The 25,839-nt window shown below is 47.4% G+C and overlaps 1 protein-coding gene across 8 annotated transcripts in view; it reads right to left on the bottom strand.

Annotated features, from left to right (window-relative positions):
* The window catches only part of ATP11C (ATPase phospholipid transporting 11C (ATP11C blood group)), a 62,664-nt gene that overhangs the window by 9,929 nt on the left and 26,896 nt on the right, over nucleotides 1-25,839 (bottom strand). For all 8 annotated transcript variants that reach the window (XM_080366046.1, XM_080366045.1, XM_080366043.1 and 5 more), the window contains 22 exons: nucleotides 23,310-23,413; nucleotides 22,583-22,633; nucleotides 20,802-20,866; nucleotides 20,120-20,201; nucleotides 19,603-19,753; nucleotides 18,594-18,791; nucleotides 17,515-17,676; nucleotides 17,164-17,321; nucleotides 16,161-16,232; nucleotides 15,271-15,344; nucleotides 14,583-14,686; nucleotides 13,799-13,980; nucleotides 12,984-13,247; nucleotides 12,471-12,645; nucleotides 11,672-11,774; nucleotides 10,411-10,556; nucleotides 9,982-10,041; nucleotides 8,799-8,926; nucleotides 6,114-6,249; nucleotides 4,210-4,275; nucleotides 3,275-3,378; nucleotides 1,635-1,788 (listed from right to left, as the gene is read on the bottom strand). In XM_080366046.1, coding sequence (XP_080222172.1) covers nucleotides 1,635-1,788; nucleotides 3,275-3,378; nucleotides 4,210-4,275; nucleotides 6,114-6,249; nucleotides 8,799-8,926; nucleotides 9,982-10,041; nucleotides 10,411-10,556; nucleotides 11,672-11,774; nucleotides 12,471-12,645; nucleotides 12,984-13,247; nucleotides 13,799-13,980; nucleotides 14,583-14,686; nucleotides 15,271-15,344; nucleotides 16,161-16,232; nucleotides 17,164-17,321; nucleotides 17,515-17,676; nucleotides 18,594-18,791; nucleotides 19,603-19,753; nucleotides 20,120-20,201; nucleotides 20,802-20,866; nucleotides 22,583-22,633; nucleotides 23,310-23,413 — 2,739 coding nt within the window. The remainder of the gene's footprint in view (nucleotides 1-1,634; nucleotides 1,789-3,274; nucleotides 3,379-4,209; nucleotides 4,276-6,113; nucleotides 6,250-8,798; nucleotides 8,927-9,981; nucleotides 10,042-10,410; nucleotides 10,557-11,671; nucleotides 11,775-12,470; nucleotides 12,646-12,983; nucleotides 13,248-13,798; nucleotides 13,981-14,582; nucleotides 14,687-15,270; nucleotides 15,345-16,160; nucleotides 16,233-17,163; nucleotides 17,322-17,514; nucleotides 17,677-18,593; nucleotides 18,792-19,602; nucleotides 19,754-20,119; nucleotides 20,202-20,801; nucleotides 20,867-22,582; nucleotides 22,634-23,309; nucleotides 23,414-25,839) is intronic.

Below are 25,839 nucleotides of genomic sequence, written 5' to 3'. Positions count from 1 at the left end.
TTTTTAATGCACATAAAGTGCTCTTGGAAGAAGGCACTGCACGGGGGAATGGATCTTCTGGCCAACAGCTGAAGGCAAGAATGGGTCATCTCTCAGGTGAGCTGAGCCGGAGCTCAGAAACCCCCAGGGCACCATCCTGAAACTGTCCTACACCCACAGCTCAGAGCGGCTTGCTCCCAGCCTATTCAACAGGGGCACCAAGCTAGAAACTACGAAATCACATTTAACTGGAAGAAATTACGTGGAGCTTCAAAGAATTCAACTATAGTTCTTTTACCATCTCTATTGTTTTCAACTTTAACGGTTTGGTGGGATTTTTTTGTCTTGCAGATACATGTTTTACTTCACTGATACTGGGGTCAAGCTTGTACGTCAAATGTTATGGGAGAGGAAAATTTCTACTACTTCATTGAAGATATTTTTTTTTTTTTTAATTAAGACAATCACCAATTTTAAATAAGAACCAAAGACAACAAGTTTTCCCAGACAAGGGGAGGGCACTGAAACCTCGCAGGATAGAAGAGCTTCGAGGAGAGAAGCTCGTTTTGAACCTCAGCATTTGGGATGTCATCCCGTGGTGTGCTGGGACACGGCCGGACCGGCTGGGCATTGCCGGTACACGGTGCTGGCCCGGGGCACGGCTGGCAGGGCAGAAGCCACCTCTGTGCTGGCCAAACCCTGCAGCCGTGCTGCCGGGCAGAGCGATGGCTAGCTCGGGCCACCTGCTGGGGAGCCACCCTGGCCAAAGGCGCGGCACCAGCACCTGCTGGGTGCTGGCAGTGCTGCCCGTGTCCCTAGGGCTGTGCCTGACCGCTGCCTAAGGACACGTAAACCTGACGGCAAGAGGGCAGGGCTGGCTGGCAACACGAGGCAGGGCTCACCGACATCGCGGGGGCAGAGAGGGGCTGCGGGGGGCGGCACGGCTGGGGTGAGCAGGGGCTGCCCGGGGGGACAGCGCTGCGGGGATGCTGGGTGCCTCTGGGCGAGCAGAGAGCAAGGGGCAGGGGTCTCAGCACAGCGTGCGTCGTGACCTGGCAGTGCTGGCGTTCACCACTCGCAGGAGTGACAAAAACTTGTAGGAGACTGTTTGCACTTCTAAAACGAGCCCTCCTCCTCAGCCGTGGAGGAAAGCTGCTAAGGAACCCAACTGCTCTCCAGGAGAGCTGGACACCGAGGCGAACACCACAGTGTGAGACCCGGGTACTATGGGGGGGGTGTGGGAAAACGTGACAAGACCTGACCCTGTTCCCTGTGCACCTGAGGACATGCCTAAGGGGAACATCATGGGTGCGTTGTTTGATGTAAAAATGTTTTTTCAGGACACAGTATGGTGGGTTTGACGATCAGTGCAGATTGGAAAAGGGATAAGGTGCTTTTATAAGAGATGGCAGGTTTCCATCCACTGAAGGCAACTAAGGAAAGGCACGGGCTGAGTCTCTCCTGGCTACAGATCTAGGCGGTATTTTTAGATGAGCTGCTTGGTATTTCTGGCATGTGAAAGAGCACGACAAGACTCTAGAAAGCCTTCCTTGGAGATGCAAGTGGTATATGGTACTCTTACAGGTTCATCTGGTGCTTAAGAAAAAGAGAGGTCTTCCTAAAAATACCGTGCGATACAGCATCTTGTTCCTTACCTGATGATTTTTCTCTTTTATATTTTTTAAAACTATCAGAAGAATTTCTGGGAAAAGGCTGATAAAGATCAGGAGAATTATTGCCAGCCACGTGGAAACTGAAGTCAGCATATGGGCAAATACAAAATACATTCTTTGCTGCTTCAAGAAAGGCCTGAAAAAGAAAGGACACAAAGAAATTCTTGTCAACACAAATTTCTCGAGAAGGTCAGAATCACAGGTAGATTCAGATCAAACTATTAGCAGTAACGCCTCCTTTTCAGAAGGAGATGGATAGAGTCTGCACAGAAACACATCCATTCTTTCAACTGCCAATCCTTCTCCCAACGCATCTGTTGCCTCCAGCTGTGCTTGCTCTGGAGGACTGTACTTTTCACTGTACACAATGTGTTTTGCACCTTCAGCATCCCTTTCATTTCGGGTTGGGAAGGGGGGGTTTGAATTTTGCTACTATGACTGAAAGATGAACTATTCACCTTATCAAAAATCAAATCATTTTATTTCAACGCTGGACTTTGCTCCAGCTTCCGATTTGCTTTTGATGGTGGAAATCTTGGTCCCAGCAGATGATTTGCCTCTTCCTCCCTCAATGATGGAGGGGAACAGACAGATGCAGCTGAAAAATGACTCATAAATAACTGATGACAAGGATCCCAAGGCAGTTGTTGCTTAGCATTAGCTCAAAAATATTGGGCAAGTTAAACACACCAGCAGAAAACTCACACATTTCAACACAGAGACCTGGCTACATCACAGATCTGAATCTGCTGGTCGGGAACAACGAAGAGTTAAAGCCCACGACCACCAATTAAAATATTTAAATCAGTTCCACATCTTTATTAGCAGGCTGCTGGGTCAAGGATCAAGCCAATAACCCTCGGCCCTAGCCCATGGGAAAGCAAAGGTGCAAAATGGGAGATGCTGCCTGCCGTAAATGTCGACATGAATGTCTACTCCAGCATGGGAAAAACTAGTATTTGTAATGTACTATCACTTGCCTGCTCTTGCACGACATCAAGCCTAAAATCCTGGTCACGTTCAAATCAATGAGAATTTCTTCTCCTCAGATCCAGGATTTCAGCAGCAGGATCTGCACTTTCTCCTGCTTATTTCTCCCTCTTAAGCTGCCCCAGAGTGCTGGGTCCCCTTGCTCTGAACCTGCTTCATCTGTTCCTTCCTTCTGTATCACTGAGATTCTTTCCACCATCAATTTTTCCGTTCTTTCCCATCCACATGCACAAACAGATCCTGAGATATTTGCCCCAGCAGCTCCCAGTGAATACGAGGGCCTCAGCACCAGAAACGACCCCACGGGCAGAAAAGCAAACCACCTCTTGCCAAAGCCGAGCACCTGGATGGCGACCAGGGCACGATCTGCTTTCAGGCTACCCCTTCGGCAGGCTGACAGACTTCCTCGAACACGTCTCATCATGCAACAGCCCTCTTCCAGCACCAGCTTTTATGGGCATTGGATGGAAATACCATGCCTTCCCTCCCTGGCAGAGAAAGGAGCATGGCTGCACACACCCGCAAATCTCTGGGTAGCCCAAACAAGGGGATGCTGCAGCCACGACCCCAGCAAAGCCAGTGCTGGGCGTTCCCCTAAGGAAGCGCCATGGAAAGAAGAAAAAGACACTTACCAAATGACTCCTCCCCAAAAGAATGAGAAAAACACATAGAAGGCAAGGGAGCCCCAAATCACAAAGTGGTTCATCCACGTCCAGAATCGGGTATCTAATGCCAACTGCGTGAACAAAAAAGAAATTATAAAAAAAATAAAGGCAGAACATACATTAGATGCAGGGTATATTTGATTGTATTTATACAAAATTTCAGACTGGTTTCACATTAAGGTTGAAGGTTCTCCAAACAGCTACCTCTCTGTGTATGTGTACCAGATTCAATAGCTACAGATTGACACAATATCAACAGGGAAACAGCAAGTTCCTAATTGTAACTGACACTTTTAAATAGATTGAATTTGATGCAACCTCAGATGCTACAGGAAGAAAATGTCTAAGGGTTACAGGGACTGTAATTGCCTCCTGCCACCACCTGCTGTCCTGAACCAAACACAAAAGGCCTTTTGTAAGGTCCTACACAAACTGTTCTAGAAAGCTCTGTGAAACAAAGCAGATGTGCTATTATTATTTGACAGATGTGCTTTTGGGGTCCCTCCAGTGCTTAACCATGCCTGAAACAAGGTGGACAAACCCAGGTTCTCCATTGCTCCTCTCCTCTTGCTGCAGCTCAACGCCAAGGAGTGAAAGTGTGGGGAAAAAACAACCATAACCAACTAGAGTTCTCAAAAGAGCGCAAAAAATAGGAATTTAACCAAACCATAAATACTTCTAGACCAGCACAGCCCAAGAATACAGACCACAGGCTACAAGAACGACAGTGGTCGACAAGCAAGTTTTGCCTCTGTGGAAGAACAGAAGATTTAAGTGTGGTGGGAAACAGAGTCATAGAAACTTCATCTTCCAACACATTTACTGCATGATTTTACAGCACATATCGCAGTCATTTTCCAATGCATGTGTAAGTGACTGAAAAAAGGAAGGAAGATCCTAACCTTCAGAGTGACGGTGAACACCAGCACGGTGAAAACAATCGTCCCAAAGGTCCAATTCCCAAAAACCTGAAAAATAGGTTACATTGCCACAAATGCCTCAGTCCATCTCCTTGGAGAGGCACAGAAACGACAATGAGGACAGGGGTGCAAGCAGGGCGTGGAAGGGAAGGACGGGATGGAGCGACTGCTACAGGGGATTGATGCTCAGAGAGGCGCCGGGCACCCCGCAAGACTCGCCGCCCGCTACGCTACCCTGTGCCATGCAGTGCCACACAGACGGGTGACCCAGAGTTGGGACGGTGACAGGTACAACCTCCTACTAACAGCAATGTCGATCGAGGATACAAGTCATTGGACCACCTGTATTTCATGATTTCTTGGTAATTTACTCAGTTTCTGCTTTCTTGCAACACCTCTGCTCATCATCTCGTTTTAGTCCCATTTGCAGAATGCACCAATGGGTATTTTTCCATCTGGTTTGGTTTGCAGATACTAGTGACTATGCACAACAAAGAAAAGCAGATACTGTATATAAGTCCAAATGATGGCAATGAATGGGAGGGATGCTTACCAAAGGCTGTCAAGATCTGAATGCATACATTAAAACAGAAAGTGAAATGTAAAAGTTTTCAAAAAATGCAAAAAAATTAAAGTCAATAAGAGCGAAAAAGGAGTCAATCAAACACACATGGATATTATGAACAATTGCTGGTAGCAGTTCTTACAGGCATAAGTGTTTACAAAACAGGACATAACCACAGATCTTATTTTAGTGCCACATAGACTTGACCTCCGAAGGCATTTGCAGAATGTATCAGTGCTTCGTGTTTTATTCAAATACATCCAGAACGGCTATAAATACAAAAAAGCACTGAATCTACAATACAGGGGCTTGACTGCATCTATCTGGGGCCATAAATGTTGGCATTGATGCAACGTTTGCATACACATACATAAGTTTCATCAGCTTTTTTCCAAGTGTTAGCCACTAAAAAAAGCTAAGGTATTTTCAAGGTTCACAAGTGATGGTGTAATGAAGTTTTCCATCAGCTGAGATCTGATAACACACTGCACACGCCCGTGCAGAAGGGGTCCTGAGACAGCCCAGTCCACCACGCACTGCACTAATGCTTTGCTCTGTACTCAAGTTAACCAGCAAAATGAAAAAAGGAAAAGTAAAAAACGGGGAAAAAAATTAATCTTGACACCCCACCCCGCCCGCCCCCTTTCTATGTAAGATCACCCGGAGTAGCACCCACACCTTGCCCACGTGGCGATGCAAGCACTTGTCCCAACACAAGGCACGAGAGAGCGGGCAGCAGGGGAAGATCAGCCTGCTCGTTCCGACAGCGGTGTGAACTTACGCCGGCCAAGAAACAGCAGCAAAACCCCAGCACCAGCGTCCCCCCCTTGCAAAGGGAGACAGAAATCACACCCTGGAGCAGGCACAGCACACAAGCAGCCCTGCATCTGTCTGTGCTAAGCAGCAGCATCTTATAAAGGTGGGCTATTTCAGTTGCTTGTAACCAGCCAAACGTGTGCTGAATTTCACATGGCACACTGGAGGGAAGGATGGACACCGCTCCCACCCTGGGCCAATGCCTGAGACCATGCAGAAGAGTGGAAGAGCACTGTGCAAAGCTCATTGGGTTGTAATAAAGCTGTGTGTAAGACTAGTTATTTTACCTAGTGAGTATAACCAGCCCTGCCCTGTCTCCATGGCGATTTTGAAAAATGTTTTATTTCAAGCGTTTGCTGCAGAATCACACCATAAGCAAGGCTACACCATCGGACAAGACTTGAGACACATTGCACAGATTAAGCGTGCAGATATTTCCTGCAGGCATATAAAAGAGGCAACGCACAGAAGAAACACTCATTAATATTTTTTTTGGTGGTGTTACCTTTCCATTATCTTCCAACGATGAATTTTGAAAAAGAAAATAAACCCCAAAGAAAAACACAAGTCCTTCAAAGGCGCCCAGAAAGGTCCAGTACAGGAATGGTCTCCACTGCAGCATTGCATTATCTGAAACCTTCCTGCCAAGAGACGGAGTAACAAGAACATCACTGTCATGATTAGGACGTGCTACAAAGCCCCCTGCACCAGGTGATCAGCGGGCTCTGGAGCAAGCCCTCGCTGTAGGAGACAAGGAGGTGAAAGACAAATATCTGCCAGCGTACAGGACACACACAACATATGCCGTATGCAGCTGCCAGTCACAAGAAATTGTAAGAGGTTCAGCACATTCATGTCTTTTGTCCTTCTCCTCTAGGTAACTTGGATTAGAATCCAAGGCAGCCCAAGGCGAAGAGCTGTAACGCTGTCCTGAGCCTCTCCCGCAGCCCCTGCACCGCCCACGGTATCTGACATTGCCCGCTGAATTTTAAAAGTGGGGCAATGCTAAAGAGCTGTACCAGATGCAGCGAATCCGTGGTGTGTTTCCCTCTTTTTGCTGAATGCACAAACTCTGTCTTTGAGAAAAGCTCTGCGAGTCCCATTCCTGGAAGCCGTGGGGGGTTTTGCACAGGCTGAAAATAACCTCCTGAATTGCATGGTGGGTGTTTTTAACATGGGGGTTGTAGCAGGAGGCTCTTGGCTGAATATAGGATGAGATCTGGCACGGAGGCAGCAGCAGCAAACTGATGCACTAAGGGCAGAGCTCTGCAGGGACCACACACAAAGCCTGGGAGGTGCAGGGCAGCCATCAGGGCAGGAGGGAGTTAAAGTTTCCTGCATCGTTAACTTTTCAGATTACATTTTTTTGAAATTTGAAACTCAAGGGGGGATAAAAGCATGTTTTTGGCAAAACAAAAAACACCCATTCTTTTCTCATTTTTCTTCCTAACTGTTAAAGCAATACATCCATTTTCAGCAAGATGCACCTTGCAAACCAGTGTGATGCTGTGCTCCTGTAAGGGCAGTTTCTAAAACAAAACCCTATTGAATCCTATGCACGATGATGCAGCAAGGATGCTCTAACACACCGCAATTTGGGTATGAGTAGGGAGCACAGAGAAACCAGACTGTAAGTGGGTTTTATAGCAAGGAGAGAAAATACAACCAATTTCCTCACCGCGAGCTCTGTTTTGCATTCATATTTATGTCCTGCAGCGCTCATCGTAAACAGGCTTTTTACAGCGCCTCAGACTAGAGATCTGCACTGCAGCAACTCAGCACTCCGTAAAGCAGAGGCACAGCAGTCACTCTGCACTCAGCAGCACATGCAGTCATGAATATTCAAGCTAAAGCTATCTGCCTGCACATTTAATCTGTTTTCCCTCAACGGACAGACCCCAGAGATCAGACAGCCCACCACGCACAATGCACAGGGGCCGGCTGTTATTGGTCTATGTTGCACAATATTACATTACCAATTTATTTAAAAATGCACATGGCGGCATTTTGCCATACCAATGGAGGAGCACAGAGGTCTAATCAATCGTAGATCTTGAGTGCTTACTTCAGAAGCACCCAAGCCCCTTCCTAGCCTTGCAGCTCTTGCTGCACCTGCTGATTTTTCTATACCTAAAGCAACTTTCACATGGTATCTTTAGGCACCTGCTAATTCCCTTTGCTGTCCCTGCAAAGGCATCGCTCTTGGCTCGAGCACAGCTGTACCACACACAGCTCCTCCACAGCTGAGGAGCATCACATGGTGGTGACATGACTTGTACGGGGCACTGGCTAAAGCAGCCCCAACCTGGGCTCTCTCCGCAGGGGTGAACTCTGTGCTGAGCTTACGGCCAGGCAAGAGAATTAGCAACAGCGACACGTGAACAGGGGCTTCCCCCAAAAAGCATCTTCCTTGTCCTTGCTGAAGGGCTGCACCCAAGCGCGTGTGTATGGGCAGGGGTGGGAGGAAGATGGGAAGAGTCTCGGTTTCCACAGGAGGTTGCAGCCTCTCCACATTGCAACCAAGGAAGGAGAGAAAGCAACCAGAAAATCAGAGAGAGACAGTCTCCTCTTAAACTGTCCTTTCCCTGGGCAACACGGCAGAAAATTCCAAGTGCACGGATCAAAGAGCAGAGTTCCCTGGTAACTGGCTCTGGCATGGGGATTTGGCCTGTGGAGGGGAAGCCTAGGGGAGGACATCCATCTAGACAAGGTAAGAAACTACCTGCCTGAGCTGGGCTTCAGAAACATTAATCTTTCTGAAAGTAAATGGATCTTTCTTCCTCCTGAAAGCTAGATCTCCCCTCCATCCATTACACCCTCTATCCTGTGCTTGGCTCATGCTGCCCGGCTCAGAGCTAACACGAATGAATGGTCTTGGCCACACCTGCAGCTTGATTTTTCCTACAGATGAAGAATTCCACCTACAGTTTATTTTTCTATAGTGACACAGCAGTGCAATTTGCTAGGCCAGATACTGTTAGGAATCATAAATACGTAGAAACAGGCAGTATATGGGACGTTGCTCAGCTCTAACACAGAAGCAGTGGGGACAGAAACAGCCTTTTCTGCAGTTCATGGCCACCCCACCACCCACAGGGGACAGGGACACCTGCCTACACTCCTGCACCAACCAAAAAACCCCGTGGTGAACCAAGTTGTGTGGAGGCTGACCCAGTCCAGTGCTACTTACATATACAGCTGAGGATCTGAGGTCAGTGTGTCGATGTTGATATGCTGCTCCAGGAGGCTGTAAGCCAGGATAGGTAGTGATGTGAAGCAGATGTTGTACATGGTAAGGTAAGCAGCATCATACAGTGGCTTTAAAAAAGGAAGAAAGAGTAAAGTGAGACAGAAATTCCACTTTAAAAGCCTCCCCACAAAGAAAGTAAAAGTTTCCAGCCCTTGCCTCTGTACATACCCTACAGACTCATCCCTTTGTCACAGCCACGTAAGACAGTGTCATTTGACAGGGGTCACGCTCCATGTGATGCCGGGGAGGCCAAGGCACCTACAGGCAAGGTCCTGCCCACTCCCACCACTGGGAAGTTTTGTGACTTGGCTGGTCTCATCTCCAGCTCATTCTCCAGAAAAATGTGATTAAACAGCTCTTATCACAGCTTTTCTGTAGCTGCTTTTGTGCTGCTGCTGCTTCTATTAATACACTTGATGTCTCCTGTGACTCTTCAAAGACTACACTGTTTAGAGGAACTATAGCTTCTTTTTAAAAAAGAAAAAAAAAGCACCAGTGGTTCTGCCAAGACGAGGGAGAATTATCTCCTATCCTTTACTCCCCTCACCGTTATTTTTGAGCCCAAATAGACACAAAAGTCCCTAAGCTGACACAAAAGCCAAAGCTCTGGTCTCCAAGCACGTGAACCCACTCACCACATGGATCTGTCCCTCTGATGCTTGCCCGGACTAAGCAAGGCTCTGAAGACACTCATCGCGTGTCTTTTTTTAAAGGCTGCATAAAAGAATGAAATGTTCTTTCTTTTGAGAGACACCTTTAATGCAGGGAAATGCAGCAGAGGAGGAAAGATCAGGAAGTCTTTGAAAAATTTTTCCCTTAAGGCAGGCAGAAGTAGCAAAATCTGGTCAGACAAACCAGATAACCCCCCCTCATTACTCCAGGAACATGTCCGTCTGTTTATGGGTGGTGGATACGAAAGGAATGAAAGCAGATTTCTTGCTTTCCAGTTATGGGTCTCAGAAATATGCTCCAGATATGGTGCTGATCAATGAGGTCGGCTCCTACCATCCTCTAAAGCAAGGTGGGGAAGAGGCAGGAAGGCAAAAGCCAAGTTTCTGCTAGGAAGCCTCATTGTGCCACTTGCTTTTTATCTTGGCTTTACAGGCACGTTACTGGAAGTTACCTGCTGTGAGAATCCACAGAAGAACTGGTATAAAAACTGCGGTAAAATGAAGCAAAGGTTCTAGGGAAACAAAACACAAACGGTTAGCAGGGAAGAGCTTGACGACTTGGTCTAAAGCCAAATAACTTTTCCTGTTATCAGGCATTGGTGTCTGACATTACAGCATCAGACAAGTTAGGGTAGGCGTTTTCTACCCAACACAAAACTAATACAGCGTGTAGTTGGTATCTGCGGAAGGCACTGGAAGAAGCCATGTTCACATTCCCCTGTAAGCGCTGTTTTCAAGTGACAGGCACAGGGCAGACACAGCCTGTTCTAGGGAAGGAAAACAGAGCTACAGAATAGCCTACACATTTTTCCCTGGTTTTTTTCTATTGTCAAACAAATCCGTAGTATAAACAAAGAAATAAGCTGCACACGCATCCTTACCTTATAGAAGAAATACTGTACAAGGTGTGCTATTCTCACGTAATACAAATGCCCGTGTGCTAGTAGCAATTTTCTTAAATGTTTAAACTTTGGCACAGCATAGTCACTGTTTCTGGAAGCCTGCCGTCCTTCTTTGCCTTTTATACCTGGAGACAGAAGCGTGGCGAGGGGTTAATCCCTATGGGACTGGAATCTAGACTGATGCTACCCACTAGGCTTGTTCACATCCCTCAGCATCCCAAGGCACGACAAAAGGACATATTTCCTTCTCAAGTGCCCCAGGAGAGCAAAACATTAACGTGCTGCAAGACTCGGTGTGGTTTTGGCTCCACACCACTCAGACCTGCCTCTGGAGTTTTTAAGCTATATTTAGGTTGCTGTCTGAGTTCCCGTGTAAGAGTGTGGTGAGAAGTATCTAAGCAGACCTGATAAGCGATAAGGAACTGGCTTCCCCACGAGCTTGCCCGCACCTCACGCAGCCCTGTTATTTCACTGCAGACGCTCAGCCCCCCCAAGACATCCCCGCAGGGCTGAGCTCCAGAAAGACAGTTTTGTTCCCTCAAAATTTTGTTTCCTCAAAAGCCACAGCCAAACGAGCTGCACCACAACCCCATGCGTTAGAGGGCACTGCGGCATCTCCAACAGCCCCAGGTAAAGAGGCTGCCCTTTCTCTTCCATTGACCCTTCTTTAGCTGCATTGCAAAAATCTCCAGTAATTCTCAGATGTCTGACACCAATCTGCAGAAAGCAGGATAGTTTCCAGCCTGATGTCAGTCACACAGGACTGACACGACATAACTGAGCATCAGCCCCTGGGAAACATGCGCAGGTCGCCAGTGTTGAGTTACTAGCAGCTGTAGCCCAGTCAGCCCTAAATAAATTCTGATCCTTTCATTGCACTGCCTTTGCAACAACTGCTGGTAATCACCCATCAATTTGCTACTTTTGCCTTTTTTTTTTTTTTCTGACCAGTGAGTAAACTTTACCACTTTGAATTTGGCCACAGAGTTCTGGAACACAATCTGCAGTTTATCACCAGTAAAGAGAGCGGTACTATCAAAGGTGGGCAGGACATGATGATCCCAAGCGTTTACCTGGAGTCAAACCCTGGCTCCATAGGAAGCAACAGCAGGCTTCCTGCATTTTTCAGCAGGATCAGTTCATCCATGTACAATCAGAAATACTGACTGCACCTCGACAGTGAAACCCAGCAACAGCAGACAGGTCTTAGGTGTCAGACGGATGTTATCAGGGTTCTCACCTATTCCCACATGTGCTTCCAAAATCATACTGACATCATTTGCACCGTCCCCTATGGAAAGGGTTATCGGGCTCCCTTTTGTGTTCTTCACCATTCGCACAATCTAAAAGATTTAAAAAAAGGAGAGCAACAGAAACCACAAATTCAGTTAAAAAGCCTCCAGAGACCTCCCACTGCCCCACTTGCAAGAGACCCCCCAGGACAAGCAACCAGGCTTCTACAGCAGCAAAACAACCCCCGGAGAGTTCAGATTAATAAAACTCCTCCTTCCTTCCTTCGCACTCACCGAGCAGAAGCCAAGATGCAGCTGCACAGGGCTGAAGAACAATATTTAAAAACAAATCCCAGGCAGCAGCATCCCACCCTTCCCTTCTGCCAGACCCTGCTCTCCCAGAGGGGAGACGTCCCATGTGTTTCAGGGAGAAACCCTCCCGTGGAAGAGGGGCAGAAACACGCCGCTTATCAGGCTCGGATACCACCAGCAGGCGTGAGGAAGTCACAGACTCCACTTGACAAATTTGGAAAGGGAAAAAAGAACAAGCAGGGGGTTTTGTTTATTTCTAATTGGCTTGGGTTTGTGGCTTCCTGCAAGCATATTAAACAAAGGTTTTACATTCAGATTTCAAAGACTGGTGTGTTTCATGTGTTTCCACCACACTGTGAAGCTCAGATGAGACTTACACACAGCCTGGAGTAGTCCTAGCTGATTAAAAAGATCAGGTGAAGTCCCAGCCAAAGGATTAAAAAGAATCACATCACCTAATGACATACTTCAGTCAGTTAAAAGTAGAGTAAATACCTGTGCTTTCTGCAAAGGAGCCATCCGGCAGCAGAGGACTGCAGTACACTTCAAGCAGATTTGTAGAAATATGTTTTTGTAATTGCTAGAACTGGAGTCCTGAGAAGGGTTGAGTATCAGCGACAGCGTCGAGCCATCTATAATCAGGCCATATTCTTGAGTCAACGTCCAGCTTCTGGGACACAAAGAACACGTTTGAAATAAAATCAGATTTTAAGTCAACGTAGCTGCTGGTATCATCTTAGGGAAAAAGAAATTACTTTCGTATTAATCTTCTTCCCATCCCTTTCGGGGGGTATAGCAACCTTGGATTTAATCTGCACCCTTTGCTAAGGGAACTGTGTAATTAACTTCAAAACCCACAAATACCAGGGATGATGAGCAAAGCAAAGGTGCCAGCCACGGTGTCTGCCAGTAGCCAGCCCCCCAGGGCCACCGCGTGGTCCCGTTTTCTCTACAGACTTCGCATCTGAATCCAGAACGCGCACGGGCTGTGCCCTCTCGCTCCCTTACCTCTTCAGGCCTCCCCGGTTCTTGGGAATCTCCTGAATCAGCTTTTTATGGTACTCCATCAGCAGCTCATGGAGCCGATCCTCCTTTCTTTCACTCTCACCCACCGTTTTCGCCGTCAGCTCCAGCAGCTCGGTGCTGGTCTGGAAGAGCCTGCAGGCATAGCAGGTGGATTTGGCAGTTTCCATCTTGTCTCCCGTCAGCACCCAAACCTTCATGCCAGCTGCGTGCAGAGCTTCAATCGTCTCTGCCGACTGCTCCTGCAGCCTGCAAGCAGAAGCAAAACATCACTGCTCAGGTTGGCCCACGCTTAACCCATATAACCCTTATTTTGCAGGTAGGAAACACCAGCTTAGAAGTAGTTAATTGATTTGCCCCGTGCTGGAGAGACCACTGCCACCGGAATAAGGATTAGAAGTCATCAATCCCAAATTTTTATTTGCAGCTAAAAAAAACAAACAAACAAATCACCGCTTTACACTGTGAGACCTAAAAGTCAAGAGTTTAATTTACAGGTGCAGTTACTGTAACTGAATTTGTTTTGATGTACAAATTAACACTGCATGCCTAATTCGCTCTCTAGAAGCATGAGTAATTCTGTAGTTTCATTAATATATCCTAATTCCTGCTACATCAGCCAATTTTAGCAACTAGGGTACTGTGTAATGGGTTCTGCCACAGAGTAATTAATTACTCTGGACACTTGCAGCACCTGCTTGGCTGCTCAGTTCCACCACAGCAAGTCAGGGCCACGACGCAACGTCAGAGAGAAACCGTAGGTACCACAGCATCAGTGGTGGTGGTGGTCACCCCTTTACCTGTCTTCTACAGCAGTAGCCCCTATCAAGTGCATGTCTGCTTCTGTGTCTTCAAAAACTTTTGCCATCTTTTCCTCCCTGTCCTGCAGAGCCATCTTTGCTTCATTAAGTTGCCTGTCAATTTTGTCATACTCCTTCTGAGTTAGTTCTTTGAATGCCACGCAGAGTGTTCGGTAGCCATCCTGGTAGGGAGAGGGAGAGAAAATAAAGTTGACAAGTGCCCTAAAACCAGATTTTCTACAGCTCCTCACTTTAGGGCTAGTGTTTTTCTCCACCATCAGTGCTTTCTGTCGGTACTGACCCTGATGGCAATGACAATTTGTTGGCTCGAGTCAAAAGACTGATTTCTCTGTGTTTACACAGTAACTTCTTCCCATCAGAGCAACCGTGGTTACACCTATTACGTGCACGTAATATGGCGGAGAGATACTAAGGGAAGGACCGGAGCCAAGAGCACGCATCCAACAGGGAGAGCAGGGGCTGGGTGTCCTCATGACCGGGACCAGGCACTACTCCCACCACAGTAAACTGCCTGCTATTATTATTTCTATTTTTAACTTGCTTAGGAGATGCTTGGACACAACTGTGATGGAGACCATATAAGTATATCAAAAGTCAAATAAAGGTGGAAGCCAAAGAAACAGAAAAGGAAAGAAGCCTGGCTTCAAAACAATGTCAAGTGACAGATTTTCAGTACTTCCCTCCAAAGCAAGGTCACAGCCCTATTTTTGGAATAAGGCTTTCCTGACCCCAGGAGCCAGCCAAATTCCATCTACAGGCTCACCATAGCATTGCGCTCCACATGGACTTTTGTTTGTTGGATTTCTTCTTGCTGCACCCTTGGAAAAATAGAGGAGTCTGCTCCTTTACAGAAGAGAAGCAACTTTCCTAAAAGCAAATTACAGTTTATAGCATTCACAAATTGTAGAAAGACTGACCAGCTTCAACAGCAAGCAAATGATGCAGAGGAAGGGACTACTAGAAGCCCGGCTGCGTACCAAAAGTGGTCTTACACTAACCTGCACAAAGCCTTGTTTGACCTCAAGACGGGACGTTGGGCATCCCCACCAGCCCCTGAGCGAGCTTGCTGCAACAGGCTGGACAGAGCCTGTTTAGAAGCCTCGGCAACCTTTTCAGGGTGGGTAAAGTCAGCAACCCATACCTTACAGGACTGACATTTGAGAAGGATGGTGACCTCTGAATTTTTGACTGCTATTCCCATGAAAACCCATCCTACTCAGGGGAAAGTCTCACAACTCCCCCCTCCCTGTCCCCTACTCTTATCTGGTGCTGTTCCCTGACAAATGCTATGGAGAAAATTAACTCTATCCCAACCAGACCCAGTACAGAATTTAATCAGACCAGCTTAGAAGAGCCAACAGTTTTGCCTCTCTGGGTTACAGGAATAAAGAGGATGTGTTTCGTACTTGTGCACACATGTATGGGAACCCAGAAATGCATTTTAACTATACCTGTGGTGGTTCTCACAATGACGCTCATACGGCGACGGACAGGATCAAAGTTCAACACGTGAAGAAGCTGGTACCTTATGGGAAAAAAACCATAGGAGCTTAGACTCAGTAAAAGACAAATACTGAAGACTGAAAATCACTAACAACGACCTGCAGAAATCAATACACCCTACAAGTGGCAGCACCCACTGGGCAATGTACTTTCTACAGTTACTGCACAGGAAGAGAGAGTAAAAACACCCGCTGCAGTGCTGCTTTGAGCATGGGGCTGGGGGTGTGGGTGCCCACCAGCGCACTGAGCCCCCAGGCTGGGCAGCAGCTCAGCAGGCAGCGGGGACCGTGTGCCGCAGGCAGTGACATCGCCTCTGGCATTTAAATGAAGTTTCACCATAAGGGGAGTAAGAAGTGAAACCTGCTTGTGGAGGCAAGTTCTCGGGGAGCGCTGGGATTAGGTCAGTGATTCTCAGATGTCAGAGCTGTGAGCGCAGGGTGAGACCTAATTATTTTCAGCTCAGGAGGGGGAAAAAAAGTTACAGGGAAGGGAGCCATATCATGCGGTTTAGGCTTGCAGCATCCTGCTGCGAGGCCCAGCCACCGTCTGCAAGGTCAGCAATCGCCCCATGAATCCCGGGAGCCATCTGCACAGCCAGGCACAGATGAAGGATCCATACAAGGGACTGCGGGCACTTAAAGGGAGCTGAATTTAGATGTCACTGAAATTGCCAGCAGATTTTTGCAAGCCAGCCTTTCAGCCTGCACCTTGCTGACAGCCCTCTGCAGAACAGCCTTGACCTTGCCAGGTGGGCCACGTTGACCAGACCCAACTAAGCCGGGTGGGAGCCAGCACAGCACTAGCAGCCCCGCTCCTCAGCGGCCCCGGCGGCACTTACATTTCAGTTTCATTCTTTTGGTTTCGTATTTTCATGAAATCATTTTCAAGTCCTAGAAAAGTGAAACCATACCTGTCAATAAACAAAAGGACAGAACAACATTGAAAACACCCATTGGCACGCATTATACACTAACAATGTTCTCTTTTCACCTGCTGTACTGCAGAGAAGAGCAAAGTTGTTAGCAAGCCTGAGCTAAAAAAGCTGGGCTGGACGTTTGCTTGCTCCACGCAGAGCCTGCTGTGGTGTCCTGGCACTGCTCCCATGACCTGGAGGTCTGGGCACTGCAGCGCACAAACACCAAGACCCTCTGGATGTGGTCCCCTGGGTCTCCTGCAGATTTACATTGCCATGAGCAAGTATATACAGCTGCAACAGCCGCTGCCTAAAACCTAGGGGCTGGCAATAGCATAGAATGGTTGGAGTTGGACGAGATCTTAAAGATCATCTAGTCCCAAACCCTCTGGTGTGGGCAGGGACACCTTCCACTAGCCCAGGTTGCTCAAAGCCCCATCCAACCTGGCCTTGAGCATCTTTGCCAGGGTTCAAACGTGCATTTGATAAAAGTAACCCATCCCATTATTTTACTGCTACATGCCAAGGAAGCAACTGGGCTGCAATATGCACGTGGTAACTGGCCTCCATTTCTTGGCGATAAAAGCACGTGGCCATGGGGGCTCCAGCAAAGGAGCCTCGGCCCAGCCAGGCACTGCAGCAGCTCGGGGCTGCTCTCAGCGGTGAAGGCAAACCACAACCTCCAAAGAAGTTGCGCAGGGAAGACCCTTTGCAGAGCATCCCTTTTACAGAGAGCTCATTTAAACCCACAGACACACATGGCATCACAGGGCTACAGGTCAGGCCCAGGGTTAGTGTCACAACGTGACACTGCAGAGGGAGCTGCAGTCTTGACCGGGGAAAAGGGGTCTATCGCCTTCAGATAACCCTCACCTCCTTCCCACCAGAGAGAGGGAATTAAAAAACCCAACGATCTTTGTAGTCTTACTTTTCTGCGCCTTTCACCAAAGCAATTTCATCTGGGGAAGAGGAGATATAGGAGTATTTGCGTTCTGGATGTCCTATCAGCCCGTCCATCTGGTCCGCTTCCTTGATCTGAACAGTGTGGCACAGGCAGAGGGCTCGCAGGAACAGCTCCTCACGGCTCTGGGCAGGAGGGAGGGAGGGCTCATTGCCAGCTCAATGCCATGCACCGAGCCCACCTCGCAGCGCTTGGTTGTGATTTTTGTGGATGCATCTTAAAACAAAAAAATGAACACCCCCTCCCCGCCTTCTGCTGTACGTACCCAGCCAGGAGCTGACCACAAAACCCTAAGTCATCAACATGCAGATTTCTCACCTTTTCTGCTTTGCCATAATATTTTAGGGGTCCATCAGTCTGAGAGAAGCCATCCATCTCTGAAATGCAGTCTTTGTAGTTATGCCCATCTATGCAGCACTCTATGAACTCCATGCTGTTTTCTGTCAGGGTCCCAGTTTTGTCTGTGAAGACGTACTCCACCTAGAAGCAAACAGGCAGGCTGCCTCGCTGCACCCCAGCCCCATGTGCCTGGGAAGGAGCCCCCCAGAAACAACAAGGCTGGGGTGGTTCAGTGCATCTGTGCCAATGCTGAAGAGTACGTTGCTGCTATCCTAAACTGGCGCCCCAAAGATGCGAATGCCCCACAGGAGTTACACCACTACGTTGTTCTACTACTTTGCTCCTCAGAGTAGCTCCTTTGTTTTCAGCCCATTGCACAGGTGGCAGGAGGCAGCTCCTGAGGACTTAAAAATCTGTTTCCAGGCTCTGTGTGTTCCCCTCACCCTCTTTATTGGGTCCTTTGCTATAGCTTCTAGCACTCATATAGCTGCTGCTGCAGGTTTGCTGCCTCCTTTGGGGGATTTTCATCTTGGTGCTGTATTTGAATTAGGTAATTGCTACTCCAAGTATTTATATATTTATGTTAAAGCAAAATAAAAAGCAGGAGGCACTACACCTCTGTCCTGGTGCAGATAAGAAAGGGAAGCCTGAGCTGTCTAATTGCCCCAGCAAAGCCAGCAGCAGCGTGGCTGCACGTGCATTGCGTGCCCAGAGAGATGGCTGGGCAGACATATTCATTAATCCTCGAAGAGACAGGATTTTTAATTTTCAATTGAAGCAGTGAAAGTAAACCACCCTGACATGCAGAGAGCTGTGCCTGATATTCCCCAATATGGAAACAATTGGCGTGACCCAATTCCTGCTCTTTCATGCACTATTTATAACCTTATCCGTTTCGCAGAGCGAGTAGAATCACATTAAATGGAAAGTGCCACCAAGCCGGCTGAAGCTCTGCCCTGAGGGGACCGCAAGGGACTGCCACAACAAGGGTTCCTATCAGGGAGGATGTTTTCGTTCACATTTTCATCCAAGCAGATTCAAACAGAGCGTGTTCTGACCTGCCCAAGCTCTTCGTTCAGGTCCGAGGTGTTCACCAATGCTCCCTCCTTTATTTCTTCGTCATACATCTCCTTGTCCCAAGAGATGAAGAAGGAGCCCAAGAACTTCTGCATCTCTACTGTAACATACATGGAGACTGGGATGATGAAATTGAAGAGGACCATGAACGACAAGAAGTCTGTGAACATCCGCAAGACCTGCCGTAGAAAGAGGAGAAGATGATGTAGTCTGTGCCCATCAGGTGTAACTCAGGAGCAGTTTACAGCAACACCTCTGGGGTTTTAGGCAGCTTTTCTTCCAAGGTTAAATAGAAAAAAAAAAAAAAACACAAATCTGAAAATGAATACAGCTAAGATACAGGGCCAAATTCCACCTTCCTTTCATGCAGATAAATCTCACTGTCTTCTGCAGATTGACAAGGGTACATCTCACCGCTTCACAGTGACCAAAATTATGTTTTATTCAAGTATATTCCTCTTAAGCATATACTGCTACATTCTGCTCATTCTGATCTCGGGTAACTAGAAACAAGGAGCAAGTGGCTTGAGACCTGTCAAGCTATGGTGAGGGTACAACTCATGCAGTGACACTCCCGTAAGTCCTACTCAATGATCCATCAAATAACCGATTTCTACACACTCACATTCACTCTTTCAGGCTTGACTGCCCATGTCTTGACAAGTTTAAGAAGCTGGTTGACATGGCCTCAGTTTAAGTTTACCTACTCACAGCTGAAAGATAGCTCGAGTTCAGATAAGGATCCACATTAAATCAGCTGCTGCATTTCTAAAATATATAGTATTTATTTACGCTTCGTCCCGCTCCACGCAAGCGTCGCCTTGCACAAGCACGAGAGGCAGGAAAGAAAGGCAAACAGCACTCGAGACAAAGAAACGACAGCACTTCCAGTGAGCAAACAGGGCTCTCAGGGCTAGCAGCAGACACTATAGATTAAATAAAACCCTCAGCATAACAAAGCCGGAGGCACTGAAATACAAATCCACTCACCTTGAATGTGTCTCTCTCTTTTTTAGTCTTTTCATTGTACCAAGGCTCATCATTAAATGGATTACTCTGCCAGACGTATTTCAGAGTTGTGCACACAGTAGCCTTGCTCAATAGGATGCACAAATACACTATCAGGAAAGCATTGATAGATCTGAAAGACAGGTTTCTCTTTAAAATTCTTGCAGCTATTATTATATAGAAAATGACACAAATAAGCAGGAACAAGACTTCCTTACTTTAAGAAGGGAATTACAGAACAAGTGCTTTTGACACTGTAGATATTCAGGGTCAGTTCATATATTTTAACAATTCTTAACTTAATTTTTAAATAAAAAAAAGCTACTAAATGATACAGCTTCTTGAAAGATATGCTTAATCAAATACACAGATTTTCTATGCAATCAGAGAGCATCTGAAACAAAAGGCAGCAGATTAGGGGATTATTTCTGTACATGTCATCCATGAAAAAAAAAAACCAACAGCTTTTACCATTTTTTTGCTGACTATAAATACTCACTTTTCTACAGCAGACCGTTTCTGAGATTTCCCTTGGTAGTTCAAAGCCATTTTCGTTTCCATTCCAGTATAGACTGCAACTCCTACAGGGTATTAAAGCAGGGCTCATAAGGGACTCGCAGCCCCGGAGGGACCCAGCTCGCACTTAGCCATGAGGGGCATTGGTGGTTACATGAAACTCGAATCCCAGCTGAAGAAAAAGGCATTACCCAAGGACTGTTCAACTACAGAAACCTCCGAGGCTGCTAAGTAAATGTAATTGCACATATCCCAGAGCACTGAGCAGGAGCCTACGGATCACATACAGTCAGAAAAAACATCAGTCTTCTGTAACAGCCGTCACCCTCGATCACTAGTGTCTGGGACAGTGATCCTAGCGCATGTTTTCAGCAAAGGATTTGGGAACAGCTGCCTGCTCTTTGTATCTCAGGTAAAAGGAAAAGCTTGCTCAGGTGTATTAACACGCCCTGCACTCGGCCACACCGCAGGTATCACCAGTATCTCCTAATGTCACCCTGTCAGCTTTGCAATCAGCTTGCATACCAAATCTAACTGTGGAGCCCAGGCAGGCAAGCTGTAAGGAAGTATTTTCCCTCGACAGGTTGAGTGATGAACATCTACATTTGTCATTATTTATCAAAACTATTTAAATAAATAAAATAATAACAACAATAATTGTTCACCATAAATCTTCTTGGTATTTTTGAGAGTAGCACCTTTCAGCAACAGGTTTTCAGGACCCAAAGACCTAAACATAAAAGAAATTATTGTATCACTTAAAGAAAATTCAATTTGCTTTATAATTTAGACCCAGAGATAGATTATAAAGCTAAACAGATGTTCTTTAGATCTGATTACTTGATTTGTATGTTAAATTGGGCATTGCTTAAATTTAGTTTTCTATTTATATACTTTTATATCTATTCCATTTTACACAGACTACCCTTGGTGCTCAAAGTTTCAAATTTAATGGGGGATTACCAGTAAGGCTCTTGAGGAATAAGTACAAAATGTTCAGATCTAATATGTTCCAGCACTTACATAAAAAACTGATTTTAAAAGCACTGAAAACCTGTCCATTCCAGCACAGTCGATTAACGCCACCAAAGCCGATGGCTTATTTTGCTCCTGGCTGTATTTTTTGTTTCTCTTCAAAACCCCACTCATGACTCTGTTGCTTCTAGAGTCCAGGTAGAACCAGCACAGCATGAAACACAGCCAGCACCGCTCTGGTGACAGCCATCTGGTTTTGATGACTTATAAATGTTATTTATTTTTTTTTCCCCTGAAACACTAATTGATGTTTAAGTTTCTAGTTTCCTTCACAGAATGACAGAATGGTTGGGGTTGGAAGGGATCCCTGGAGATCACCTAGTCCCCCCCTGCTAAAGCAGGGTCACCTGGGGCAGGCTGCACAGAGTCACGTCCAGGCGGGTGTGAATGTCCCCAGAGAAGGAGACTGCACAGCCTCTCTGGGCAGCCTGTCCCAGGATCTGCCACCCTCATGGTAAAGAAGTTCTTCCTCATCTTCAGAAGGAACTTCTTGTGCTGCAGTTTGTGCCCTTTGCCCCTTGTCCTGTCGCTGGGCACCACTGACAGGAGCCTGGCCCCGTCCTCCTGGCACTGGCCCTGAAGATACTTGCAGACACGATGGGATCCCCCCTCAGCCGCCTCCTCTCCAGGCTGGACAGACCCAGCTCTCCCAGCCCTCCTTCACCAGGGAGATGCTCCAGTCCCCCCATCATCTTCATAGCCCCGCGCTGGCCCCTCCCAGCAGCTCCCTGTCTCTCCTGAACTGGGGAGCCCAGCACTGGACCCAGCACCCCAGATGTGCCTCACCAGGGCAGAGCAGAGGGCAGGGTCACCTCCCTCGACCTGCTGGCCACACTCCTCCCGATGCCCCCCAGGGTCCCACTGGCTGCCTTGGCCACCCGGGCACACTGCTGGCCCATGGGCAACTTGCTGCCCACCAGAGCTCCCAGGCCCCTCTCCGCAGAGGTGCCCCCCAGCAGCGCAGCCCCAACTCCATTGGGTCCCTCCCTGCCCAACCCTCCAGCCTGCCCAGGTCTCGCTGAATGGCAGCGCAGCCTCTGGGGTATCAGCCGCTCCCAGCTCTGTACCATCAGCAAACCTGCCCGGGGTGCTCTCTGTCCCTCATCCAGGTCACTGATAAATACCAGTATTTTGCAATTGCTTTGTAAAGTTGTTTCCCATCAGCAGGGGAGGACATTACTGGCAGTTCCCGCATTGCTTCCCCGAGAGGGGCACTAACATATCACCGGACAGCAGAAGGGAGTAAGTGGAGATGTTAACTATAAGCCTCCCTCAATAATGAAATATTTGGAATGGTTTAAGAAAAAGACATTTCCTAATGATGGCAGCACAAGTTCAGGTTCCTGAAATTCAATGCAGATACCCAACCTCCCTCTCCGAGGAGGGTCAGCAAGATTGCTGCACGACCAACCTGGCTACGGGCTCCTGGTTACTTCTGTAGATGATAATTCTTCCAACAAATCTGCAATAGAGGTATGAGAAACTTGCATTACAAACACATTATAAAGAGCTACTACAAGCATACTAAAAAAAGTCATTGGCAGGAGATGGAAGCAAACATGTAAGCAAGTACATTTGAGAGTTTAATGCTTCAGAAAGGTGGCTGTGCTCAGGACAGGGAGAAGCCACACAGCCCCCCAAAGCCAAGGGTGTCCCCTACGTGGCACCTACCAGCAGGGCAGCAGCAGCACCTGACCGTGCCCACGGACTCCAGCACATCCCCATTACAGCATGCAACACCCCAACGAACCTCCTTCAAGGGATGCTAACAACCTGGAAATCATTTGGCCCGATGCATTTTAGCTGGGAGGTAGAGTGCCCTAAGAACAGGCACATGGACTGTTGCTACAGCTGAGCTGACAAAAAATAGCTCATTACACCATGACGAGTGTTACACCGGGGAGGTTTTGCTGCAAAGAAACCGAGTCCTGAAGAAATGTGGTGTCAACTTTGCCATCCTCATATTCAAGAAGCCCGGCAGCTTCTTGCTGCCTGGAGAAACCTTTTGGGCTCTGATGAAAAGAGAAAGCCCTTCGCTTTGCTGAACTGTAACTGATTAGATCCCCTAACTGACGGTGCTCGGGTGTCTGCAGGGAGATTACACCGGGCAGGGGCAGCGGCACGGGCAGCAGACTCACTTGTAGAGGTCAGGCTGTGGCTGTTCGCACTCGATTGTGGCTGTGAGGGAGTCAATGGCTTCATCCGTACAGAGCACGGTGGTATCCCGCACTGCATAGTGAGTCTGGACAGAGAAGCACAGGCAGAATCACCATGAGCCCGCAGCACCACCACCCATCCCCAAGTTTTCTACCCCATTACTTTAAACACCACTGTGCAAAGGCTTGTCAGCACCAGCAGCTCACCCAAGCCCTCGCCCTGCTCCCACACAGCAGCTGAAGCATCTCTCAGCGAAAGACTGAAGTCAATAAGCTTAAGAGAAACCAGAGCAGGAAGGAGCTGCTGTATGTTTGTTCAGTAAGGTGTGCACCAAAAGCAGAGCATCTTTGGCTTCTCTGCAGGGACTTGCTGCCACCCCGGCTGGGGTGGGGTGGGGGGGTGCTGCAGGTGCCTCCAGGGCAAAGGGGCTCCCGGGGACCACCTGCCTGCCTGCTCCTGAAGGTAATTAGACACCAGCTCCAGCGCCCAGGGATCAGTCAGAGTGCTGGCAGACTCCAAACTATTTTTAGCAGCTGCTGCTGCAAAGGTTCATCTCTCACAATTAACTGGAAACCATGAAGGATCTGCTCGCTGCCTTCCAGGCTCTATTTATAGGAGCTGCTCAGAGCTCCAAGTCACGGCAGGCTGCTCAGCAAGCTGCCTCAATCCATCTTCATAAACAAATTCATTAAAAAGCTTCCTCCACTCCTTACATTTGCATTCCCCTCCTTGCACATCCCGGGAGGAACTGTTACGTTACACATGCTGCAGTCACGACATTATAAATACCCACCTTCATGTCATTTTGGTAGCCTGCCTGGCTTTTCGTATTGAAAGTAGACACACAAACACATACACACCTCTGGTATAAATCACAGCTTTTGTGAAACAACTCAAAACTTCCTGCAGTGCCCAGTACCAAACCCAACCCTTGCGCGGGGTTTTGCATCCACTGCTCCTGTCACCATGGACACTGTGCAATTACTGAGTGACCCTTCAAAGCTGCCTCCTAATCAGTTCCACGATCTTTACATCCTCAGTCCTTTAGCACACTTAGAAAACACATGTTCTTTTAGATACCTATGACCGAAGATGCATACTTCAAAGACAGAGCCCTGACAAAATCGCCTTCGTGATTCTGCTCCACTTTCACTTAACCAGGCATCTTTCCCATACCTTGACCTGACATGCCCCAAATACCAGAAGTGCAGATGAGGTTCTGTGGGTACCCGAATGTGCTCCCCTCGCCCTCCTTTTGCAGCAAACCCTGGTTCCTAATGTCAGACCTATATCCCCAATCACCACTTGCTTTTCTACTCCTTCTCCCCCTTTCAAACTCATCTTCATCTCATCAAGAAACAGGAGATGGCTCCCAGTCACTTACAGGAACCCAGAAAACAAAAAAACCCACACCACAGTGCTCAATATAGAAATTCAGCATTGCACTTACAGACTCAAAAGTTAGTAAGAGCCAAGACTCTGCAAAAGTTATGTGAAATCATGCATATAATACACCTGACACAAAGAAGCAATTGCCTGTTTAACATGGTTATCTATTTTTAGCCTCAAGCCACTTCAAAGCTCCACTCCTCCTCACTAGTGGAACCAGTATGGTGTACCAGCACTGCATCAGCTCCTACACACAAGATTTCCAGTACCGATTAACAGCCACCCATAAAAAGACGAGCCACAGAGCCCATACAATACAGACCAGACTGCCAATGGCATCCCACTGACTTCAGAGTGTGCTGGAATGAATCATGTCATCTGAAAGGACCTTCCAGTCTTACTATTGCAGTTGCTACTATTTGTATAAATATTTATCAAACACAAGTGCAAACAAATGTTTATGTCTTCTGATGCATATAAGTTTTCCTGTTGTTGCTGCTGCTTCTTTCCCTAGTTTGGGGGGTGTGTGTGTGGTGTGTGAATGAAGAAAGAAAATAAACTGGAGATTCATCTTGAGCAAGACTAGTATTAAATTTTACTGCTTGATTCAGGGAAAAGGTGAAAAAAACCCAAAAAACAGAAGCAATGTTTTTCTCATGCAAGTGAAAAAATCCCCAAATTAATCTAGACATACTGCCTCAAAAAGTCCCCAGTCTCACTGGAAAACTCAGTTTAGTAACAGACACGTCAGCAGGTACTGGAAAGGGAGCCAAAGCAGCTGCAGGCACTGTTTTACTAATGCACCAGACCTCGCAATGTGCAGCTGGAGCAGGAAAGCACTACCACTTTCCCACAATGGGCAATAAAACAGCAAAGCCGTATCAATAAACATCGATACAATGTGGGGCAGCGCCAGTAGAAATGGCTGTTGGGAGACAAAGTGGAAACAAACAATCCCCAGAGGGCTTCCATGCCCCCTGCACCCATGCACTGGGAGCAGACAGAGGGAAGAGCTGTTAAATACAGCCACGGGGATGGGCTTTGCAGGAGCATCCTCCAGTTAAGCACATCCCACCCCGTTCAAGCATTGGCTTTAGCGGTAGCTCCAGGCATCCAAGTACC

Source organism: Falco punctatus (genome assembly GCF_963210335.1).
Source record: "Falco punctatus genome assembly, chromosome: 15".
In the NCBI taxonomy this organism is placed as follows: domain Eukaryota; kingdom Metazoa; phylum Chordata; class Aves; order Falconiformes; family Falconidae; genus Falco; species Falco punctatus.
The sequence above is the reverse complement of the archived record's forward strand: the minus strand, read 5'-3'. Positions and strand labels throughout refer to the sequence as shown.